Source organism: Hemitrygon akajei, chromosome 27 (genome assembly GCF_048418815.1).
Source record: "Hemitrygon akajei chromosome 27, sHemAka1.3, whole genome shotgun sequence".
Classification (NCBI taxonomy): Eukaryota; Metazoa; Chordata; class Chondrichthyes; order Myliobatiformes; family Dasyatidae; genus Hemitrygon; species Hemitrygon akajei.
The window spans coordinates 10,217,724-10,244,228 of NC_133150.1; the positions used below are offsets into that span (position 1 = coordinate 10,217,724).

General features: G+C 39.6%; 1 protein-coding gene across 1 annotated transcript in view; it reads right to left on the bottom strand.

The window, feature by feature from the left end:
• Positions 1-9,006: 9,006 nt before the first annotated feature.
• tmem183a (transmembrane protein 183A) overlaps positions 9,007-26,505 on the bottom strand; it is a 40,987-nt gene continuing 23,488 nt past the window's right edge. Inside the window, exons 4-8 of the mRNA XM_073030362.1 lie at positions 26,001-26,160; positions 25,259-25,439; positions 20,605-20,685; positions 13,207-13,362; positions 9,007-12,442 (exon numbers count right to left, since the gene is read on the bottom strand). Of these exons, the coding sequence (XP_072886463.1) occupies positions 12,257-12,442; positions 13,207-13,362; positions 20,605-20,685; positions 25,259-25,439; positions 26,001-26,160 (764 nt within the window). The 3' untranslated portion in view covers positions 9,007-12,256. The remainder of the gene's footprint in view (positions 12,443-13,206; positions 13,363-20,604; positions 20,686-25,258; positions 25,440-26,000; positions 26,161-26,505) is intronic.

The window sequence follows — 26,505 nt, forward strand, 5'->3', positions numbered from 1 at the left end:
GGGGACTAGTGAGGGAGGCCAACAAGAGACCTATGACAACTCTGGAGGAGTTACAAGCTTCAGTGCCTGAGATGGGAGAGACTGCACATACAACGACTGTTTCCCGGGTGCTTCACCAGTCAAAGCTGTATGGGAGAGTGGCAAAGAGAAAGCCACTGTTTAAAAAGATTCACATGAAATCTTGGCTAGAGTTTGCCAGAAGACATGTGGGAGACTTTGAAGTCAGCTGGAAGAAGGTTCTATGGTTTGATGAAACCAAAATTGAGATTTTTGATTATCAGTCTAACCCAGGGGTGTCAAACTCATTTTAGGTCACGGGCCGGATTAAGCAAAATGCAGCTTCATGCGGGCCGGATCAGTCGGACGCGTGCGAACGCAGCTTTCGTTGCCTCCGTTTTTTCAGCCTGCTCTCATGTGTCTCAGTCTCTGCTATAAGTACAAAGTGTTTCACTTTACAAATTCCGTTTCTTATGAAGGAGACTGCCGAGCAAGACTGCCGAATAAACACTAAAAACCCTGAAAACCTGGTACCTGAATAAACTCAGCATTAGCCATATCATACGCCATAGGCGCTTCGATTACTGGGGCCAGCTTTAATAGTAATTAGATATTATCTCACAGGCCAAAGATAATTCCACCGCGGGCTGGATTTGGCCCGCGGGCCTTGAGTTTGACATATATGGTCTAAACAATATATTTGGTGTAAGCAAAAACACACATCATAAAAAGCACACCATCCCTACCTGTGGTGACAGCATCACACACTGCAGCAAACCCTAGAAGATTTGTGAAGGTAGAGGGTAAAATGAATGCAGCAAAATACAGGGAAATCCTGCAGGAAAATCTGATGCAGTCTGTGAGAGAACTGTTACTTGGGAGAAGATTTGTTTTCCAGCAAGACGATGACCCCAGGCACAAGTCCAAAGCCACACAGGAATGGCTTAAAAACAACAAAGTCTGGAGTGGTCAAGACAGAGTCCAGACCTCAATCCAATTGAGAATTTGTGACTGGACTTGAAGGGGACTGTTCATTCACGATCCTCATGCAATCTGACAGAGCTTGAGCAGTTTTGTAAAGAAGAATGGGGGGGGGGGGGGAATATTGCAGTCTCCTTTTGTGCACAGCTGATAGAGACCTATCCACACAGACTCAAGGCTATAATTGCTGCCAAAGGCACATCTACTAAATACTGACTTGAAAGGGATCAATAATTAAGCAATCAATCATTTTGTGTTTAATAATTCCAATAAATTTAGATCAATTTGTAGAAAGTTGTTTTCACTTTGATACAAAAGTCTTTTCTGTTGATCAGTATCAAAATGTCAAATTAAATCCACTGTGATTCAATGTTGTAAAACCACACATGAAAACTTCCGGGAAGGGGTGGTGAATACGTTTTATAGTAATAAGCCTTTCTATATTTCCAATAAAGAACTTTATTCTCCTGATTCTCATGTTTAATACTGGAATTAAAAATGAAAACCACACTGTGGTGACTTCTGCTTTACAAAAAGACCCCTCGACAACTTGATGGCCAAAAGAGCATCTTTCTCTGGGACGGCAAATGATATTTACAATACAGAGGCTTCCAGGTACCTCGTGCGGCATGGGTGGAGGAACTATGTACAATGCACACCGAGAGTAGAAAGAGCGGAAGTAAAGATCCCGCCAACCCCGGATCCCGCCTCTTGCTACCAAGAGCTCCCCGATTTGTATTAACTTACTTTTAATAATACTCACATTGCAACACTTCTCCCCCTTTAAAATCCAACATTCCCCAAATATAGAAGAACTGGGAAATAAAAACAGTGGTATCATTAGCAACAGGTTACCAATACAAAAAGACCTAAAAAACATGGCAAATTCAACATTCAATCTAACAACAAAAGAAACTATCCAATCAAAGATTCAGTCTGTCAGGAGGTTTGCGAGGGTACTGCGATCCACACACTACCCCGGGTGACCCAGCAGGCACCACTGGTGAGGATGTTTTGGGTGGATCTAGTGTTGGGGACACAAGAAGGGTCTGTGTTTCCGCGAAAGAATGTCCATCCTCTTCAGGGGACTCTGCCCCCTCTGCCAGTGTCTCTCCCTCTAGTAATGTCACTGGTGGACATGCTTTCCTGGTATGCATTAAGTGGCCATTGCTCCTTAACTGTTTTGGACCACTGAGCTTTTTTAAAATCGGTGGCAAGCTATTCTCAGCATTATTGGGATAAACGTCATCTGCAGGTTTGCCACCTAGCTTGGAACGCACTGAATAAGGAACTTTGGTTTTTGAACCATCATCACGACCATGGCTCAGAATAGACCCAATTGCAAATTTTTCATAGAGCTTCTTGTTATAACTTGGAACTATCTGGAGTTCAACAGCAGGAAATTGCATTGCATTTTGGAAAACCTCCTGTGCTTGAACAAAGGTCTTGTCTGTTAAATCAGTCATTGATTTTGATGATACATTCATTCTCCTGGAGCAGGTTCTCTTTTATTGAACGGCTGTTCTCTTCAATACCATGAATACTCAGGCCAAGGAAACTTCCACTCAGCGTAGAGTTAAAAGGTACCACATGGATTCCCAGGGGTCCACCGCCTCCAGAAAATTCTACTTTCTTTGTCAAATCACTTAGAGTGCTTTCTGAATGCTTGTCTGGTGATCCTGGAGGCTCTGTTCTTACATCATCTGCGGGTGCCCCGTTTGCTACTGTTACGATTGGCTTCACATGCAGGTTCCTGTTAGCGAGATCATCAGGCTAAGATGCACCTTGCTGTAACTGGGCAGGTGGTACAAGAGCTGGGTCACTGCTTTGCCGTACTAGAAGTGGCGTGCTGGCTTTCAGTGCCGAGGGGGTAACTTCAATTGCTCCTGTAATAGGCTGAAGAGCCGCAAGCTGCGCTGCGAGCTCACTCTCAAATGTGTCCGGACTATGTCTGTCACTCACATTGCCATCGGCGACTTCATCTGCCCGCTGCACCTCATGCTCTTCTGTCATGTGTGCACATTTAAATTCATGCCAGTTGAGCCGGATTTTGCGAAGCCATTCGCAGCCCAGAAGACTGGGCCCACTGCCCTTAGCTATCACCAGCCTGGCTTCAAGCCTTCTGGCCCCCGGCCGAAATATCCACATATAACACCCCTAAATGAGGTATGGGCTGCCCCATATAGGTCCTGAGTTGGAGTTTAGATGGTCTGATGGGAGGTTGGATCCCCATGTCCTCCTGTAGGTCTCTTCACTAATGACCGATGCAGTAGCCCCTGAATCAATCTCGAACTTAATGTCCTTTCCCTTGACAGTGACTGGCATAATATGGTTCAGGTGGTCCCTCATCCGTTTCCACCCCAAACATGTTGTAGGCAGACGCTGCCTCTTCGTCTGCTTCCCCTAGGTGGTGTGTGGCTGCCCGAGTCTGTTGAGCTTTCCCCTGCCCAGGCTTAACCCTTTATGCTCCTGCAATTTTTAACTAAATGTCCCTTCTTGGTACAAGCATGGCAGACAGTATCTTTACACCTGTTTTTAATGAGCCAATTATTAATTGTTTTCTTCTATCTATTCTGATTTGTCTCTTACATGATTTTGGACACTCCCCCATTAAATCAAGTTTAATTGTCATTCAGACTATACATGGATACATTCAAATGAGACAGTGTTCCTCTGGTGCTAAAGTTGAAAAACATGAGAAATAATGAGAAAGGAAAAAAAGACATAGTCACGTAAGAAAACAAATCTTTAGTCCAAGTCCTGAGCAACAACTCCAACAAATTGATGGTTTGGTTCCTGGCAGTCCAGCCTGTAATTCCACCAATCCACCACTGGAGGGCAGCACCAGAAGGCGAGACTACCACCAACTGAACCCGGACACCATGCGACAACGCAAGCCTGAGGACTGAGGCCTAGTCGTAGCAGCCAAGTTGACACTGCTGCCTGGCTGTGTCTCTCAACAAAACAAGGGAAGCAGACCTGCAGCAATCAATGTCCAACAGGGTCTTGCGATCACAAAAGAAACGTCCAGGACAATCACCACACACAAAATGCTGGTGGAACACAGCAGGACAGGCTGCATCTGTAGGGAGCACTGTCGACGTTTTGGGCCAAGACCCTTTGAAGTGCTGCCTGGCCTGCTGTGTTCCACCAGTATTTTGTGTGTGTTGTTTGAATTTCCAGCATCTGTAGATTTCTTCGTGTTTGCTCCAGGACAATCACTCTCGGTTTCACTTCATGTCGGCTTTGCGCCAACTCGAAGGCACCAACTCTGGTGTTTGCAAGTAGCAGGGTCTCCACCCAGGTCAGCTCTCCTGATGGCTCGGTTCAAATCCCCAGGCCTTAAAGCTCTCTGCTTCTTTCCAGATAACAGACCCAACCAGATCTCCTCCACCACCGTGCTCCTCTGTCTGGCAGAACTGGTCCTTACCCCCAATAATTTTTCCTTCGCCTCTTCCCACTTCCTATTATAGGTGTAGCCATGGAACTCACATGAGTCCCAGTGATGCCTGCCTTTTTATCAGTAAAATGGAACACTCCACATTCCAAGCTTACACCACCATAGCTCTCTAACACTTCCTATGCTACATCTACGAATGCATTGGGGCTGCTTCCTGCATCAATGCCAAGCTCATCAATTTCATCAACTTTGCCTCGAACTTCCACCCTGCCCTCAAATTTAGCTGGCCCACTTCCAACACCTCTCTGTCTCCATCTCTGGAGATAGTGTATCTACTGATATCTTTTATAAGCCTACTGACTCTCACAGCTATCTGGACTCTTCCCATCCTGTCACTTGTAAAAATGCCATCTCCTTCTCAGTTGCTTCATCTCCACCACATTTGCTCTCAGGATGAGGCTTTTCATTCCAGCACAACCGAGATGTTCTCCTTCAAAGAAAGGGGCTTCCTTTCCTCCACCATCAACAAAGCCCTCACCTGCATCTCTTCCATTTCGCATACATTTGCTCTCACCCCTCCCTCCCACTTTCTCCAAGCATCACTCCCGACACGACTCCCTTGTCCACTTGTCCCTCCACACTGATCTCCCTCCTCGTACTTACCCTTGCAAGCAGAACAAATGCTACACTTATCCCTACACCTCCTCCCTCACTTCCATTCAGGGCCTCAAACAGTCTTTTCAGGTGACGTAGCAATTCACCTGTGAGTCTATTGGGGCCATCGCAATTGTATGCAGTGCTTCCAATGTAGACTCCAGTATATTGGTGAGACCCGACATAGATTGGGAGACCGTTTCACTGAGCACCTTCGCTCCATCCGCCACAAAAAGCAGGATCTCCCGGTGACCACCCATTTCAAATCTACTTCCCATACCCATTTTGAAATGTCAATCCATGGCCTCCTCTACTGCCATGATGAGGCCACACTTAAATTGGAGTAGCAACACCTTATATTCCGTCTGGATAGTCTCCAACCAGATGCTATGAAAATCAATTTCTCAAACTTCTGCTAATTGCCCCACCCCTTCAACATTCCCCATTCCTGTTTCCCTCTCTCACCCTATTGCCTTACCTGCCTATCACCTCCTTCTAGTGCTACACCCTCTTGTCCATGGTCTTCAGTCCTCTCCTATCAGGTATCTCCTTCTCCAGCCCCTTAGCTCTTTCACCAACTTCCCAACTCTTTACTTCACCCCCTTTCCTTCTCCGTTTCACCTTTTGCCTTGTACTTCTTCCTCCCCTTTCCCCACATTCTTACTCTGACTCCTCCTCTTTCTATCCAGTCCTGATGGAGGGTCTCAGCCTGAAACGTTGACTGTTTACTCTTTTCCATAGATGCTGCCTGGCCTGCTGAGTTCCTCTAGCATTTTGTGTGTGTTGCTTTGGATTTCCAGCGTCTGCAGATTTTCTCATGTTTAGATATTATCATGTTTCCTATAAGCTTAATTTTAAATCAGGAGGACTGATTCTTTTCAGGTGCTTGCATTGTAGTTCCACATGGCAGGGAATTCAAGGTTAGGTGAAATGCTTGACTATGGTTTATCATAAAATGCATTGCATATCAGTGTCTGCATTGTCCAGGTTACATTGCTGAGTTAAACACAAAATGCTGGAGGATCTCAGCAGGCCCAGGCAGCATCTATGGAGGGGAATGAACAGTCAAATGTTTCGTGCTGAGACCTTTCATCAGGAGTACCTTGCTCTGGATTTCCAGCAGCTGCAGAACCTCTTGGGTTTATTGGTATAATATACAAAACAAATTATGGAGTATATTCCAGTCTTTTAATAGTAATTAAGTAATCACACTTCACCTGGATTGGTTGAATGGAATCAGCAGTGCTGAAAAATGAGCCAGATATGCAAGATTCAATAATTTTATGTAGAACAGTAATAGACTGCCACCTAGTGATCATATCTGTAACATTATAATACTTTTGCCTGTAAATTAGATTTCACCTATCTTCAAATTCATTTACACCATAACATAGGAGCAGAACTGGGTCATTTGGCCCACCAAGTCTGCTCCACCATTTGATCAAAGCTGATCTACTTTCCTCTCAACCCCATTCTCCTGCTTTCTCCCTGTAACCTTCCATTCACTGACTTATCAACCTCTGCCTTAAGTACTGTACGTGCAATAGCCTGGCCTCCACTGCTGTCTGAGGCAACAAACTGCAGAATCACCACCTCCTGGGTGGAGAAATTCCTCTGTTGACTATGGCCAATTTAAAATATGGAAGAAAACATTGAACTCGAATGGGTTAAGGACAGTGGAAGCAGACAGATCAATTGGCTTTGGTCCTGTCATGTGCTTGGAGATGGAGACAACCATTTTGTGGAACTGTTTTACATCCTCCAATTTGTGAGATGGAGTTGCTTTGCTTTCTGTGATTTAAAGGAGACATGATGATTCAGGTAATCTCCTGGTCTGGAGATCATTTCGAAGTAAGTAGTTATTTGTGAGGTGTTCTTTGATATAACATGCAGGTTTATGAATGTTGGGGTTGGTGCCTGCCTGGAGTGATGCAAGCTGGTTACTGAAGAGAAGAGGGCAATAAATGGACACTGGCCTGGAGCAGCGCCAATAAAAAGGTGTTAAAGGTCAATCAGATAACCTACAGCCAATGACACTGGAATGCAATATTTTAATTGGTAAGGAACAAATATAAAAGAGGACACTTCGAATGTGCTATCAGCGATAACTCTCTCAAGAGACCCACCATTGCAAGGAAGAACTTGCCCCAGGCCAGGGGCTAGGCACAGAAAGGATCGATCATCTGGCCAACTGGAATACCCTGTTTCGGTGTTATAAATTGGACAAGTGTTCTTTGTGAGTGTTTTTACAGAGGGAACAATAGAAATCATGTTCTAAGCTGTTGGCCTGGGATCAACATAGTTATGTTGTTGTTTGTAGAGGGACAATAAAGTACAAGCTTTAATTACGAGCTGTGCAGTGTATTTCCTAAATGGTCAACACTTCCTCACCTCTTTTGAGGTTGTGTCCTCTGGTCCTAGACTCCCTCACTATGGGAAACATCCTCTCCAGATCCACTCTGCATAGGCCTTTCAACATTCGATAGGTTTCAATGAGATCCCCCCTCATTCTGATCAATTCCAGCAAGTAACAGGCCACAGCTACCACTCGCTCCTCATCCGATAAGCCGTTCATTCCTGAACCACTTCTAGATCCTTTCTTAGATAAGGGTTTCAAAACTGCCTACAATACTCCAAATTAGGCCTCACCAGTGCCTTATAAAGCCTCAGCATTACATCCTTGTTTTGATATTTTAGTCCTCTCGAAATGCATGCTAACATCTCATTTGCCTTCCCCACCACTGACTCAATTTGCATTACATTGCTCAGTTAGTGAAATCACTCTCAGTGGTGGAGACCCAAATTCAATCTTTATCTAGGGTGCAGCCTGTGTGGAATTTGCAAATTCTCTCCATTGCTGTATTTTTCCTTTGGGTGCTTTAAGTTTTCTCCCATTATAAAGCTTGTATTGGTCACAACAAATAGTTCCTGATGTATAAGTAAGTGGTAGAATGAATGGGGAATTTTAAAAATGGGATTAGTGTTAGTATAGTATACACATTCAATGGCTAAGCCATTCTTTAAAACAAGCTACAATGATTGTGTTGACCAAGATTAGAAACTGGTTGCTTTGATCTCTACATACAAAACTATATTCCAGTCCCCTCACAAATGTTAAGATTGTGCTTGATGGAGGCAAGAGATTTTGCAGATGCACAAAATCAGGAGCAACATGCACAAAATGCTAGAGGAAATCAGCAGGTCATTCACCAACTATATAGGGAAATGGACAGTCATTCTGGAGCAAGGCCCTTCATCAGGACAGGAAAGGAAGAAACAGAAGCCAGAACAAGACAGGGAAGTGGATGGGGAGGAGCCCAAGATGGTTGTTAATAGACAAGTCCAGAGGAGGAAGATAGGAGGGTGGGATGAAAGAATTATTGAGTTTCATCTTTATTTGTTGAATATATCCTGTAATGATATACAATCAGATAAAAGTCATACAATTAAGAGATTAATGTCCATTACATTGAAACACTTCAAAGTAATGATTAGTTTTATAGAGTGTACATTTTTGAAAATGGCTGGTTTGTAGGGGACAAAGGCCATTTGCAAAATTGCCATAAACACCAAACTAAATATAGAATATCTATATTCTAGTTCTGACCTCCTGATAATTCCAGATCTTAGTATTTCCACCAGCAATACTGAGATATGGTTTAAACAGTTTTCATCTCTGGAATTCTTTTCCTAAATTTCTCTTACTCTTCTCTTCAATGCCCCTTAAAATGTGGATCAACAACATATATTCATTTGTCAAATGATGTTGAAAAACCTCTCATTCTTAAGTGAAAATGAATAACTATTCATTCACCCCAAAAAAGGAAGTGTCCTTAAACAAATTTAATTCTTTAAATTCAAAAATCAGATTTTAAAAAATGCTTGTCCTCAGCTCTTCAGTTTCCCCAATGAAGCTGTTAACATGATACTGTATTTAGTTTAGAAATTCATCAACACAACTTACAGCACAGAAATTTATACCATCATGAACTTTATTAAAGGTCTTGAGACTACTGTCTAAAAATGAAAATGTCATTCAAAAATGATTTGTTTAGCAAATATGCTATTTAAATTTTCATAGAATTTATGTTGTACATCTTAAAATGAAAATTCTAATTGTCCAATGAAAGAAACTTTCAAGAAATGAATGAAGGAAATCATGCTCATCAGTTGTCAACCAACATCAAGTTCAACACTTACATAGTCCAGTTAAAGTAACCATGATATATTTCAGTCAATTTGAATAATATTTAGTCATACAATTTCTGGCTTGCTGCAATTATAGTACATGTTCAATAGCAGTGAAATTTCAGACTACATCAATACCTCACATGAATACATCCACATCTGTTTTGTCTACTTAGTGGTACTGTACTTTAAATATTTAACCTCAATAGAGAAGTTACTTTAAGTATGTAATCTCAATAGAGTTCATTTCAAAATAGGGTTTTTACACAAATTTGTAGATCTGTTTTAAATTACATCTGAACAATATGCCAACAATTGGACAGCTATATTTGATAGTGAAGCTTAATTACTTTCCTCCAATGTCTTTATATCTCTAATTATGCATATTAACCCAATACCACAAGAGGACTAAATCCAGAATGCAGAACTAGAAAATTAATTTTTCTTTTAATCAACATTTAGATCTACTACTTATTAAATTTTCCTACTCAGAACACAGATGGATAAATCATTAACTTCTGTCCAGTGTCTTTGAACCTAATGAGAAGCACCTTATTCATTACAGCTGTACTTCAGTAACACGCATGTAGCCAACAGTATTTGGCATTGGCTGAAAAAATTTCTGGTTAGTTCAATTTTCTGCATTTCTGTAAATTACCAGGTGAGAAATTAAATGGTTTCAAGACACACTCAAAAACTTGAAATGATAGCTCATAAGCTGATGACAGCAGTGTAAAACTAGGTAATCCATAAACCCCCTTCACTGTGTCAAAAAATAGAAGGCTTGGAGAAATGAAGGTTAAGCAAATAGGTTTCTGAGATGAAACAAACTTCTGATAAAAGACATTACTCTGGAGCATGCTACTTACAAATGAGATGCTGGTTTTCACAAAGTCACATTCGAAGAAGCCAATCACCTTCACAACTAACAAAAGATTTCTTCAATGTTACCTGGAATTTCTGAATAATCTGGAACATGTACCGAACATATGGTACTGACTTTAATGAATAATTAGCTACATTTCACAGAAATACTAGATTTTAATTTTAGAAAAAATAAAGGAAGTTGTACTAGGGACAGTAGTAAGCTTGAATTTTCACAGCATGTTTATTTTGATGTACAATTAAATCATCCCTGGCTGAAAATTGAACATTTAATTTTGCATTTATGGTTAAAATATAAGATTAAAAGAAATTTGGCAAATTATTTACCCTTTGAATACTAATAAATAAATGCACCAAATGGTAAAATTTGAACCAACAGTCACAATTAAAGGCCAATTCCAACAATTTTCAGAAAAAAATATCTTGAGATAAAATATTAGCTACGTCCTAATGGTTTCCCAGAAGCTAAAAGGGCTGCAACTTTCTTAAGCTCAGCTGTAAATTTCTGCATTTTGTGTATGTGCAATGCCATTTTAGAACCACTGGATTTACAAACTCTCAACTTCCAAACTGTCTAATTATATTGTATATGCATGCACATTTGAAAAACGTTGTTCCAAAAAATTCAAATACAAGGTACTTCACGTAAAACAGTAATGAAAGAACATTGCTGTCAATTTCACATAGCATTGAAATATGTGCCACTAACTGAAATAAGCTGCCATGTGCTGTGCAAAAATCAGTATTTCTAGTTTCCTGCAATCAAATCTGTCAATCAGAAACATGATATCCATATTGTACTCAATTATACTACTCATACTCATCATATTCCACTAACAGAAAATGTACTCAATTATACTACTCATACTCATCATATTCCACTAACAGAAATTTATCATGACTAGTAAGTTAAGATTGATTTGGGATTGACTTTACTTCATCATGTAGCACATTCGCTCAATCGCCGACCATGTAGTTTTTAAAGGAGGCAGGTAGCATGTTAAAAGTAGTGAAGACCAATTCAAAACAAATCAAGCTCTGCAATTTAGAACAAGTAGTATGACAATGAAACAATTTGTCAGTCACTTTTAGTGTTCTAAATAATTTTCATTTAAAGAAATCAGCATCTTTCATGTATTGTGCCTGACAATTTCTGTCCTCAGACAGCAAGCAGCGAAATTCTAAATGCAAAAAATGTGTCAGGGTGATTTTACTAAATCCTTTTCAGATTACTGGAAACATTAATGGATTTCTTAATTTTTCCAGAGGTTCAAAAATGGCTTAGATTAATTGAATGCACAATATTTAAATTATCAACTTACAATTCAGTTATTTCAGCTTTTCTGCTTTTCAAGTGCAATTCATAACCATTTTGTGCATTTCTAAACCAATCACCCACTGCAATCAAAATCCCATCAACAAATTATACAAATCAAAACTAAATGTAATATATTTTAATCCATTTCTAATTGTGCAGAATTAAATAATATGTAAATAATAGAGAAAATTAAGAACTTCAAAATAATGCACCATACAAAAATTCTCTTTACAATAAGTTAACTTTTGGCTCCAATCTTCTCATCTTTTATGAGACCAAAATGTGTTTAATGGTAATGAAGTATTATTGAAAATCCAGATTACTATAAAAGCTTGCAATCACTTTTTGTGGAAATACATTAAAAAGACAGCAATGTTTCTATTGGTTACTAACATTGCATGTGAGTGTCATTAAGTGACATGGGTACTCTGTTTATGCAACTTCTTACTGCTCGTATACCACTGCCAAGTATTTAATAATTTCATACTGTCAAAATAAGGGAAAACCAATCCCAACAACATCAAGCAATCTGAAAATTTTGTGTATAAAATAATGAGAAAGATGTAAAGTTGAACTACTGTTAAACAAATTACTTTCCAGACAAGATTAGTTTTTCCTGATTCTCAGATCCGGGCTCCAAATGGTGTACACATTTCAGCCCTCAATATTTGCATTTCAGCTGCTAATCACCTTTGACATTTATGAATCACAAAATTCTACATTCCTTAAGTCACTTCTCTATAAACTGAACTCATTCTCCATATCTAACATGCAATTCAATTAAGTGCCAATTTCTTCCTCCCAGTTTTGTATTGTTTGAAAGGGAAATAATACTAAATACTGGCAGAAAAGGGATATTGTGGATGCCACCAGTCCAGTAAACGCACACTATGCACAGGGTCCAAGATAACTTGGAGTCCTTGGTCCTTTTTAGGCTTCTTGCCTTGTGGAAGCGGGGAGTCTTGAAAGAGCATTCTGACACGATGGTGCCTCATATCAGTGCTCACATTTATTGTAAACTGTAAAAGAAACAAAAACTTTTAACAACCTGAGAAGGCTGAACATACAGTACATTTAGTCAGTAAAGGTTTTAACTGCAACTTGTAAGACAGTCTACAAAACTTGCATACCACAGAGATGATGTTCCATAAGTATGACAAATGTTGTAAAATGAAGTAAATTCAGCAGCAGCTAAAATCAGGGTTGGATTTTGACTTCCACAGCTCCCCCAACAAAAGTCTATGCAACCTTCAAACAAGTTTTTAAACATACATAATTTGGTTTAATATTGCAAAAAATTAATAAAGTTGTTCATGGAAGACTTTTGCAATACTAGTCACAAGATTTTGACAGATTAGGACATTTTTTCCCACACGATGTATCTGCAATGTTTCGAATTTTGCCTACTCCTGAAACAATACTACCAGAGTGACAAAGAAATAAGCCAGCTGTTTAAAAAAGGCTCTTAATAAATTGTATCTTTCTTGAAACCTTCCTAGATTGTGTAGACAGCTAAACAATATACCTTCTATTTTCCTAATTTGATTAATATTCCAGATGTATGATTAATTATACAGGCATGTAGAATGGAAATGATTGATGGCAATTTCCATCATCACTCAAGCTGTAAAGGTATTTGTCACACTCCACCTTATCCCCTTCTTTGGCTGATGTAATGCTGCCAAATACTAGGAAATCAGAAGCACAACAAATTTAAACCAAAGAAAATTATGCACACTACTTAGTGTTATAATACAATTAGAACATTCAAACTTGATCTTACCAAAGCTAATGTCATTCCCATAACCACAGGTGTGAAGATGAAATTGAAAGTGGTGATCTGCAATAAGTAGCAGTCTTGGTCAGGGTTCTTGTGTACTTGTTCGTACTGTCTAGGAAACTGTAGTCCATTTTGACAGCCATTCTTCAACTTAGGTGACTGATGGATACAAGTTGTACAAATTATTTGACAGTAAACCATTTCAACTACAAACTGACTCATCTACAGGTCTGACAGCAAATATGGGAGGGAGGTAAAACAAATGAAATTTTAAAGACAAAAAAATTAACTGGGAATTAAATTGTAGCTTAAAGCATGACAGCTATTAATTTCCACCAAACAAAATCTTAATACTCCTAAAGGTGTGAACACTTTTCTGTGCTAGAAATCCACAGGTACAAGTTACCCAGTAACCTGTTAGTTTGAACAGCATTCCAAGGACTATAATAAGAAATAAGAAACCATCTTGCTTGCAGTCAAAATTTTCAACAGACCATAAGACAGTACAGAATTAGGCCAATGGTCCATTGAGTCTTCTTCACTATTTGATCGTGCTGATTTATTATCCCTCTCAATCCCATTCTCTTCCCTTCTGTCTGTAACTTTTGACACCCCTACTAACCATGAACCTATCAAACCCTGCTTTAAATATACCCAATGCCTTGGTCTGCACAGCTATCTCTGTCAAGAAATCCCAAGGATTCACCACCCTCTGAACTCCTCCACATCTCTAAATTCCTTCTCATCTCCAATTAGGAAGCAAACCTAACTTTGCAAGGAGCAAGTTGTTTCTCACCAACTTGATCAAGTTTCTTTATGAGGTGACTAGAGTGATTGTTGAAAGTAGAGCAATGGATGGTGTTTACATGGATGTTAGTAAGGCATCTGACAGGGTCCCTATGGGAGGCTTATCCAGAAGATTTAGATACACATATGATTCAGGATGGACATTTGGATTCAGAACTGCTTGCCCATAAAAGGCAGAGGGTACTGGTCTTCTAACTGGAGGTCTGTGTTTGGTGTTCTGCAGCAATCTGTATTGGGACCTCTGCTGTTTGTGATATCTCAATGGCCTGGATGAGAATATAAGTCTGCAGATAATACAATGATTGGTGGTGTTGTGGATAGCTTTGAAGACTGACAAAGAATACAGCATGATATCAATCAGTTGCAGATATGAGAGGAGAAATAGCCGATAGCAGTTAAATGCAGCCAAATGTGAAGGGTTGCACCTTGGTAGGTCAAATATAAAGAAACAGTATACTGTTAAGGCCAAGAACTTTAATAGTATTGATCAGCAATGGAATCTTAGTGTCCAAGTTCATAGGTCCCTGAAAGAGGCTACACAGGTTGAAAGGATGGTTAAGTTATATTCATGCTTGCCTTGATTAGTCAAGGCATTGAGTTCAAAAGTCAGGAAGTTGTGTTGCAGTTTTATTAAACACCAGTTAGGCTATATCTGGAGTCCTGCATACAGTTCTAGTTGTCCACTTTTTGAAATATGTGGAGGCTTTGGAGAAGGCGCAGAAGAGGTTTACAAGGATGCTGCCTGCATGTGCTGTAACAAGAGGCTGGACAAACTTGGGTTGTTTTCTCTGGAATTGCAGAGGCTGAGGGAAGATCTAACAGAGGTTTATAAGATTATGAAAAGCATAGGTAGAATTTTTTTTTGTCAGGATTGAAATGTCTAATACCAGAGGGCATGCATCTAAGCTGTGAGGGGCAAGTTTTCTTTTACTCCAGAGTGTGATGGGAGCCTGGAATGCTTTCCCTGGGGTAGTGGAAGAGGCAGGTCGATTAGAGACTTTTAAGACATGTTTAGATGGGCACATAATGTCCATTTTCTGACATTTATGTAGGCAGAGGGGATCAGGTTAGTTGGCCATTTGATTGGTTCAGCACAACATTGTGGGCTGAAGGGCCTGTTCCTGAGCTGTACTTTTCTGTGTTCTAAAGGGACTTCCTTCTATTCTGAGGCTGTTCCCTCTGGTCCTTGACTCCCCCACTTCTGAAAAACATTCCCTCAAAATCCACTCTATTGAAGCCTTTTAATATTCAATAGTTATCAATTCAATGATGGGTTTTGATGATGCCATGAAAGATTGTTTGGTTTGTGGAAACTTGCAAGAAAGCATTCAAAAATGGCTGCTAAACAAAGTACAACTCACATTTAAAAGAGCAGTTGAAACAGAAACCTGCCAGGCCGAATAAATTGTGTTACTGTTATGGCAGGGGCTCACATACACCAGAAAAATGCAATTTAAAGACAAAACTTGCAGAAAATGTAACAGAGAATTGAACTAAATTGAACTGACTTTATTACTTATATCCTTCATATACATTGAGTAATTATGTTAAGCTTCCATCTAAATGTGCAAAGTGCAATTTATAGTAATTTATAATAAATAGTATGCACAACAGGACAGTCAATATAACATAAAAATACAGTTGTGTCAATATGAATTAATCAGTCTGATGGCCTGGTGGAAGAAGCTGTACTAGAGCCTGTTGATCCTGGCTTTTATGCTGCGGTACCGTTTCCTGGATGGTAGCAGCTGTGGTTCAGTTGACTCAGGTCCCCAATGATCCTTCAGGCCCTTTTTACACACCTGTCTTTGTAAATGTCCTGAATAGTGGGAAGTAGAACGCAGAGAGAATGGCAGGCATACAAAATAAATAGACTGCACAGGGAAGAGAAAAAGACTAAAAAGATGCAGTTTTAAAAAAACACTAAGCTCCATGCTGTTGATGAAAAATCTGATAATAATGAGTGACACAGGATTGGGTAGCCTCAAAATTTACAATGTGAAAACTAACAAGAGACAAGCAATAGGATTTACATCAGAAGTGAATGGCAAATTAATAAAATCAAATTGGACACTAGCTCAGATGTTTCAGTCATTCCTCAAAATAAGTTTGAATGGCATTTCAAAGATACCGAATTGAAGCCTGCAAATATCCCACTAAGAACTTATACTGGAGAAATAATAGCTCCTGTGAGAATGACATTCAGAATAGTGAAATACACAACCAAAAAACAGAAGGACCAACATTGTGGGACTGTGATTGGTTGAGACAACTACAACTTGATTGTGGAGATCCATCCACGATTGGCATGACATATCCCCTGTAACAGTCAGCTGAAAGTGGATTAGGAAAGGTACTGGACGATGTCACAGCAGTGTTCGAGAGTGACATTTGAAAACACAAACATATCAAGGGTGAAATAGTGCTAAATTAAAATGCAAACATCCAAGTTTTTCAAAGCTTGTCTGGCTCTTTATACCATCCCTGATAAAGTAGTCAGTGAACAGGACTGCATGGAGGCTGAAGGAATTCCTTCCAAGGTTGAGTGGAGCCCATGGGCAACACCAGTGGTCCCAGTAGCCAAGAAGAATGGGTCTGTCAGGATCTGTGGTGATTTTAAATCACCATCAATCCAGTACTGAAAGTAGATCAATATCTTCTGCCTAGGATAGAGGATACTTTGCAAATCTTTCTGGAGAGAAACACCGTAGCAAAGCTGACTTAGCTGAGGCCTACCTACAGATGAAGATAGAAGAAAAGTCCAAATGTTTTTCACCATAAACACCCACAAAGGGCTTTATTGCTATAATAGGCTTATTTTTGAAGTAGCTCCAAATAGCTATGGACCAAGTGCTGAAGGGCTGCCCAAGCACTCAATGTTACTGATGGAATATCTCCAAACTGTCAATAGAGTTAAAGATTAGAAGGTTATGGGCCCAGAGCACAACGTGACAAGTGTGAATTCTTTACACCAAGCATCACTTACTGTGGTCACACCATTGACAAGACACATTAAACAAGTGTGCTGAGAAAATTCAAGAAGCAGCAGATGCCCCAAGACCAAAGGAAGTGTCAACCCTTGAACTCATTACTGCAGATTGGGAAAAAATAGCAATGAACCAGGCAGTGAGATGCCTTTCCAAAATGGAATGGAAATGGTGACATCAGAACTGTACTCACACATTATGATCCACATTGTCCAGTGGAGCTTGCCTGCGATACTGTGCCTTATGGTATAGGTGCAGTCATGTCACATGTTATGTGATGGATGTGAAGGCCTCATAGCCTTTGCATCTGTAACGGGGGTTTTTTCTTTTTCTTTGTTACTGTGTATGTAATCAAAATGGCGTCTTTGTTTTGTTAAAAGTAGGAATGCTGGCGCCTGTGTTAATAGTAGGAATGCTAGCGTCTTTGTTATGATAAGTGCTGGAAGCTTGTTTGGGACTGTAAACTGATTATTGGCGGGCGATGGAGTGAGAGAGAGAGGACGGGATGCTGGAAGCTGGGCGACGGTCCCCGGCCCAAGGTTTCGGTGATGAGAGGAGACGGAGACAGAGGAGTGTGGGGCGTCTGGTCGACCACCGTGGGGGTCCCAGGAGGCGGGTCGATGAAGTCGGAGGGGATCGAATGGTGGCCAGAAGACTTCAGTAATTGAGCTCCAACGATTGTGCACGAAGTGGTTTGGACTTTGATAAGTTTGGCGCCTTTTCTTTTTTTTTTCTCTTATTCATATATACTGTATCGTTAGTAATCGCTTAGTTATAGTAATCTTTATAAATTGTACTCATTTAATCGCATAAGGTGTACTGTCTGTTTTTTGGGCGAGGCGGGGACATCACACAGCATCCACACCAGCTGATTACCCAGTTTGGCGGGGCCGAAGGCTGCTCCCCCTAGACTAGAACGAGTTTGAGCGATGCCTGAGGCGACCCAGGGGTTACACATCACATTGCCTTAACAGATTGACAGAGAGGCCTTGAGTCTGGTTTGTGGTGTAAAACGTTTCAACCAGTACTTGTACAGGAAAGAGTTTGCCATCATTACTGATTATCAACCAATGGTGTCCATTTTCAATCCACAGAAGGGTGCTCCACAGCAGCAGCACGAATGTAGAGATGGGCTCTGTTTCTTGGAGGGCACAATTACAAGATCAAATTCAAGAGGTCAGCTTGACATGGAAATGCTGAGAGATTGCTCAGTTTACCCTTGGCAAAGGTAATAGCTGAAAAATTTACAAATGAGGACACTCCTCTTGGCATATTCTCTCTCATGCAAATTGAAACGTTCCCTATTATAGCAGGAATGATCCGAAGGGAAACCAGAAAGTGCCAAGATGAACTTGCCCTTGACACATGTTGCCTTATGTAGGGATTGAGAACTGTTGTACCATTCAAGTAGAAAGTTAAAATGTTTAAGGAGTTGCAATACACAGCATTATTCTGAGCATAGTCAAAATGAAGTTGTTGGCTTGAAGCTTTGTCTAGTGCTCGAAGATAGATCAGCAGATCAAGCAGCTTGCACAAGATACCAAGAACAGTGCCTCTCCATCCCTGGGAATGGCCTGCATTGCTCTGGCAGAGGAATCATGTGGATTTTGCTGGACCATTCATGGGCACGGATTTCGTGGTAGCAATGGATACAGCTACAAAGTAGCTAGAAATGTTCCCAATAGCCTCTGCTATAACCTCACATACTGCTGATGTGTTGAGAAACCTCTTCTCAAGAACCGGTATTCCAGAACACTTAGTCAGTGACAATGGACCAGTTTATTGTGGAACAGTTTCAGTCATTCCTGAGAATAAATGGAATACGAATGACTTGGTGGAAAGACTTGTTCAGAGTTTAAAGAATGCACTGCAAGCAATGTCAGCAGAACACACTGCAGTGAATCAGAAGCATGCCAATTTCTTCTTTGCATATCGTAATACAGAATACTGCAAAGCTATCCACTCGCCATCTATGTTGTTCCTGGGTCATTCCTTGCACTCACACTTGAATCTCCGCGACCTCAATCTCAAAAGGAGTTTGCAGGACAAACAGCTGAAACAAATTGAGGGTTCCTCAAACAAGCAGGTTTGATGTTTCACTCCCGGAGAAGGACGACAGAGATGAGCAGAAGTGGGTACTTAGAAAGTTTAAGGAGAGAACTGGACCTGTGTGCTACACAGTAGAGACTGCGCAGGATGTCATCTGGAGAGAACACATCCACCAGTTGAGGAGTCTAGACTGAATTGTTATAGAAAAAAGGTGTCCAGAGCTGTACAACTTCCTGCAGTTCTAGAGTCAATTCCTGGAACCAGTATGAAGGAAGCCACAAAACCCAAGATTGTTTCACAGCCACAAGTCTCATCTGCCAATTAGAATGATCCCCCTTGTCAGAAAAGACGTTATCCTGCAAGAGTAAGAAATCCTCCACAGCAATTAAATCTTTAGGGCTGAATGGGACAACTTAAAAATCACTATTCTATCTATAATATAATTTGTAAAATATAATGACCAGAGAGCAATGAGCTACGGATTTGAGTTGAGATGCATTCTATATTGACAGAGTTTATAGCTAAGCAAGGAGGATTGCAGTGAATTTATTATTTAAGTAGTATTTCAGTAATACTGTAAGTATATTTTTGATTAAGCATTCTTTGTTTATATACAAGTAGTACATGAACAGCATATGTCATTATGCCACATCATATGTGAGTGCCTCACTAATAAGAAAAAAAAACTGAGTAGACAAGTATCCTGGCTCGTGTTTTTCTTTCAATTATTTTCTGAAGTTACAAAACAAAACCTACCTTTATTCCTTCTACCAAAGTGCATGACTGTATAGTTCCCTACACTGTATTCCATCCATCACTTCTCTGCCGAGTCTCCTAATCTGTCCAAGCTCTTCTACAGGTTCTCTGCTTCAACACAACTTGCCTCTCTACTTGTAATGGCATGTGCTCTATCTTGTTTAGCAGCCTCATGTGTGACACCTTGTCACACATCTTCAGAAAATCCAAGCAATCAACATCCACTGATTTTCCTTTGTATATCCTGCTTATTAATTCCTCAAAAAAAAACTAGTGACAATTTCTCTATAGATAAGGATCCAAAGGACAGTTTTTACCTAGCTCAAGGAAGTCAAGGCCAGACTTAACCTTTTTACTCTATTAATATTTCTATTTGGACTCAACAAGGGCCAGGATACATCTAGGATAGCTACAATGGAAAACTACCCCCCCCCCCCTTCCAGTGGTTAAGTTCTCCAGGAATGTTCGTTTGACAATTCAATTTTGCTTCTTTGCAGCCTCTTCGTCCATCTTAATTAGATCGAAAGCATGCTTTTTGTTACACTTGCGATTTCCTTAAATGCAAGTAGTTTAACCACAAATATGTTGTCCTCAGGAAGTCTAATAAAAGCAAACTACATATCTATGGGAACAAGTTGCGCCTAGCTTGGTATCTACCCAGAGATAAAAATGAGAATGCAACTTCTACTTAGTTCCATAAATTGAAAAAAAAAATCTGTGATATTGTTAATACATTTAAAAAACACACAATAAAGCTACACTTAGAAAACACTAATTATCAACTTAAAACTTCAGTGCATACCTGCTTTTTGAATTTGTAGTTGAACTCCCATCTTTGGTCTGATCTATTTCCACTTCCTTTCTTGCACCAGTACAGTAAGCACTAAAAACAACATTTATTTATGGTCAACGTTCAAACATTCAGCTTCACACATTAGTTATAAAAAAAATCATTCTAAGAAATTGGAAGAGTAAATAATTAAAAATTACAACTTCAGTAACACCAGATAATGCTTTGCCAGTAAAATTAGTTGCACACAAATTAAAGGCATTAATATACTCACATATTTCCATCATTTTTATAAATTGTCATTAATATTTAGATAAAAGTGCACAACAGTAAAGTAACTGCATTAATTTTTCTCTATCTGCTGACAATATCCCAACAGAAATGTTAAAACAGCTGCCTAAAGACAAACACATTAATGGTTTAAACAATATACCAACTAAAGGAACAAATATTCATGTGGAATTCCATTAATGCAGACATATGTAATAGCTAACCTACTGAAGTTCACACAGTGTAATGTATCTGCATTTGCAGAAGCACAATCCAACGACAGACGCTTAATATTTTCGAAGTAGAAAACAGAAGTAGAAAGGAGAACAAGGACTTGATTATTACCAGTACTATAAGTCGGAGACATATTATTAGTAGATATGTAAATAAATGTGTGTCTGAAGAGATCATCTAGTAAGGTGGCATTTGTTCAAAGTGAACAGAGTTTCAATAGCCAGGGCTAATTCCTTCCTTTCTGGCAAGGCCCGTCACAGCAATACACGACAGAGAAGACCAAAGTTAGATATGGAACACAGCAACATAGTTGAAAGAGCATAACTTTCATGCAACAGTACACCTGATCTAGTATGCTGTCCACTGTCTATGTGGAGTTTGCAGATACTCCCAGTGACTGGCTGGGCACATTCCCCCACAGACACTGCAGTTTCATCCCTGTAGAATAACAGACTACTGTAAATTTCCCCTAGTGTAAGTGTGTGACATAAGAATCAGAAATTGATGAACACGAGAGAGGTTACGCAGGAGTGGAAAAAATAGTGGGGGAAATGCCATGGATGGGATTGCTCAGATCTGGTGTAGAAATATGGTCCAAAGAGCCTCCACCTCTATGAAAAATATGAGAAAATGTATCCTTTGGTCAGAGCTTCACTCTATATACTTTTAAAATAAACAAACAAGGTTATAGGAATAAAGGTGATGAAGTGAGTGCAGCCATGACTGAAACAGGATATGAAGATGGTCAGGAAAGTTAACAGAGCATTGCTGCTTACAAGGCAAAATTAGACAAGATAGACAGGGTTGAACTATGTGCTAGCATAGCTATAGCGACTAAGGAAGTAACCACAGCTGGCCTTCCAGAAAGATCAGATGAAGTCATTTTCGTTGAACTGAGGAACAAAAATAGGGACAATCATCTTAAGATTTATATACAGGCCCTCTTACAAAGTACGAGATAAAATTGGAGATATTTCAGCACAAGTATAAATACAAAACAATAGGCAGCGAGAGTTGGAGATTTTTAACTAGGCTAACATTAAGTGGAGTGGAACAACTGAGCAAACAGGTAGAGTAGGAGCAAAATTTTTGAAATGTACTCCAGAAAACATTTTTATTAAAATTTAGACTTAGCTAAAGAAATGGTCGTGGAACTGGACTTGGTTTCAGATTAGAAATGAAGGCAGCACTGGGAAAATGTATTGGAGGTAGATAATAATTTAATAAGACTAGTTTAATTTAGCACACATATACAAAAAGGACAATGATAAATGCAGCATAAAAATCCTACATAAGGGAAAAGGCAATTTTATTGAGAAGTAAAACTGTTAACAGTTGTTTGAAGTTACGTCAATATTATTGCAATAGGAAGCAATCAAGGAAGAGATAACAAGCATTCAGAACTAACATATCATCACTGAAAGAGCTCTCAGTGCCAGATTTTGTGGATGTTGAAGGACATACAGGGCACAATAATGCTGTGCTGTATAAAACCAGAGGTCACAGTCTCAAAATATTCAGGACTGAGGTGGACAATTTCTTCACCCAGACGTTAGTGTATTTTCTACCCTGGTGAGCTATGGAGGCTCATTTAATGTAGATTTAGGAAAAAGATAAGACAGATTTTTAGACATCCATGGAATCAAATCATCTAATTCAGCAAAGTGCCTGACATAAAACAGAAGACCATAAGACATACCTGCAGAATTTAATCCATTTGGCCCATCAAGTCTGCTCCGCCATAGCTGATCCTTTCTTTCCCTCCTTAGCCCCACTCCCCATAACCTTTGATGCCACGTCCAATCAAGAACCCATCAAGCTCTGCCTTAAAAACACACGACAACCTGGACTCTACTTCTGCCCACAGTAATAAATTCCACAAATTCACCACCCTCTGGCTAAAGAAATTTATATGCATCTGTTTTAAATGGACACCCCTCTATCCTGAGGCTCTGCCTTCCTGTCCTAGACATATCACCACGGAAAATATCCTTTCCATATCTACTTTGTCTTGGCCTTTCAACATTCAGAAGGTTTCAATGAGATCACCCCTCATTCTTCTAAATTCAACCGAGTACAGACGCAGAGCCATCAAAAGTTCCTTGTATGATAACCCTTTCATTGCCGGAATCATCCTTGTAAACCTCCTCTAAAACCTCTCCAATGCCAGCACATCTCCTCTTAGAGGAGCACAAAACTGTTCACAATATTCAAGGTGAGGCCTCACCAGTGCCTTAATAAAGACTCATCATCTCATCCCTGCTCTTGTATTCTAGACATTCTTGAAATGAATGTTAACACTGCATTTGCCTTCACCTTCGCCTCAACCTGCAATTTAATTTTTTTAGAATGTTCTGCACAAGGACTCTGGAATCCCTTTGCATCTCAGATTTTTGGATTTTCTCACCATTTAGAAAATAGTCTGCAGATTTATTTCTACTACTAAAGTGCATGACATTGTCTTTCATTTGCCAATCTCTTGACCATTCTTCAAATCTGTCTAAGTCCTTCTGCACCCTACCCGCTTCCTCAACACTATCTGTCCCTCCACCAATCTTTATATCATCTACAAAATTGACAACAAAGCCATCTATTCCATCTAAATCATCGATATACAACATAAAAAGCAGTCCCAACACTGACCCCTGTGGAACACCACTAGTCACTGGCAGCCAACCAGAGCCCACTCGCTGCCTCCTACCAATCAACCATTACTCTAACAATGCCAGTAACTTTCCTGTAATACTGTGGGCTCTTTAAAGCAGCCTCACGTGTGGCACCTAGTGAAAGGCCTTCTGAAGTTCAAATATAAAGCATCTACTACATCCCATTTACCTATCCTATGTGTAATCTTAATTAATTTTCCAGGCAAGATTTTCCCTTAAGGAAACCATGCCAATTTTGTCCTATCTTGTCCTGTGTCACCAAGTAAACCAAAACTTCATCCTTAAAAATTGACACCAACATCTTCCAAATCGCTAAGGTCAGGCTATCTGGTCTATAATTTCCTTACATTGCCTTCCTCCCTTCTTGAAGATTGGAATGATTATTTACAATTTTCCAGTCCTCTGACACCATGCCACAGTCCAATGATTTTTGAAATATCATTACTAATGCCTCCACAATCTCTACCGCACCTCTTTCAGAACCCTAGGGTGCAGTTCATCTGATCTGGGTGACTATGTACTCTTAGGTCTTTCAGCTTTTTCAGTTCCTTCTCCCTTGTAATAGTAACTACACTCACTTCCCTTCACCAACTGGCACACTGCTAGTGTCTTCCACAGTGAAGGCTGATGCAAAATACTCATTTAATTCATCTGCCATCTCCTTGGCACTCGTAATTATTTCTCGGCCTCATTTTCTAGTGGTCCTATATCCACTCTCAACTCTTTTTTTTACATACTTGAAAAAGCTTTTACTATCCACTTTGATATTGTTTGCTAGCTTGCTTTCATATTTCATCTTTTCCCTCTTAATTATTCTTTTATTTGCTCTCTGTAGGGTTTTAAAAGCTTCCCAATGTTCTGTCTGCCCACTAATTTTTGCTTTGTTGTATGCCCTCTCTTTTGCTTTTACTTCCCTTGTCAGCCATAGTTGTACTATTTTGCCATGAATATTTCTTCATTTTTGGAATATATCTATCCTGAACCTTCTTCATTTTTCCTAGAAACTCATGTCATTGCTGCTCTCCTGTTATCCCTGCCAGTATTCCTTCCAATTTACTTTGGCCAACTCCTCTCTCATGCCACTGTAATTTCCTTTACTCCACTGAAATACTGCAACCTCAGACTTTACTTTCTCCCTATCAAATTTCAAGTTGAACTCAATCATATTGTGATCACTGCCTCCTAAGGGTTATTCTACCTTAAGTTCCCTGATCACCTCCAGTTCATTACATAACACCCAGTCCAGTATAGCTGATCCCCTAGTAGGAACGGTGAGCCATGAATGGTGGAGTAGATGAAATGGATCAAAGAGCTTAGTTCTGCTTTTATGCTCTGTTGTAGAAAGACCGGGAAATCTGCATTCAACAAGTCTTTGTGCAACACTAATTCTGTCAAAAGTAAACTTGGTGTTGATTACTGCAATTAAAAGACTTTATATAATCAGAGTTCACCAGTCCAAACAATGGAAAATTACTGGAAATTAAACTTCCACTTACGCTGCAATTCTGTAACGTGGTTGGAGTTGACTCAGGAATTGCTGGTTTCTCTAACAGACGAGAACGAAATGGCTCATACATGAGATACAAGGAACGAATCACAGAGGCCCGCAGTGAACTAAACCTTCCTATGACCTCGCGTTGTAAACGCTCAGGCAAGTACACATCTGGACAGTAATACCTATAAATTATGCAGGATCATGGATCGGTTAAGACAGCAACAAATATGCTTTTGTTAAAACAATGTAAATAAGGCACATTTATGCTGAACCTTGAAGTCACACAACAAGGATGAATGAAAGAAAGATATCTAATGTCATTCCAAGTTGTTCACCATTAATTGGTTCAGATTACAATGTAGTTACTGTATTTTATAATCTCACATTTCCATCAGAACCCAAACCAAACCTATGTGAGAATTACCAATTAAATCTCTACTTCTCCTAACTTGGGAATTTAGGAAAATGGTGGGCATGGAAAACCTGGCATCACTACAGCTGCACTTAGATTTCAACTTAAAATACCAAAGTATGATTTGCAAAGATAAACCTTGGAGACAACTTCTAACTGGATTTGTGCACACAGAATGCATCCTGGCCTGCACAGAATAGTTAACGTGCAAGTTCCATTAAAAAAGGGAATCTTCACACCTATTGCTGCATCTACAAAAATCAGCTTCTGAATTAACACTTGTAGCTAGCAATATATATAGAATAAAAAAAGTACTCAAAAATAAACTCACCTTTTGTACAATCTGGTCCAAAAAGCAGCTGTACAGGTTACAGCCCAAGCACTTTTACAAATCAGAGCAAATTTAACAATATCTTCAGGACGTATGTAAGATGACAGGAATAACCAAATATCTATAGGGTATTCTTCTCCACAGTCCTCTGCATCCTCCACTGGAAAAGAAGGAAAAAAACAGTTCATTATGACAAATTTAATTTATACATTTGGATGGTAAAATGCATTTTTTTTTGCTATAACAATAAAATAAATTCCATTTTAGTTAACTCAGGAATTAGTTGCTATTGTAACTGTAATTCAAAACTATCAATTGCGATTGTTAGGCACGTAGTAGTTAGATGCTTTGGTCACACATTGAAAGATTACTCCTTTCATTTGTATTTTCCTGAAGTATAACAAAATCAAGGCTGGTGATTCAAATGTTGGACAAATGTAACGGATAGGGAAACTACTTCACACACTTTATTTTTAAAAGTTATAACATTAAATGTTACGACAGG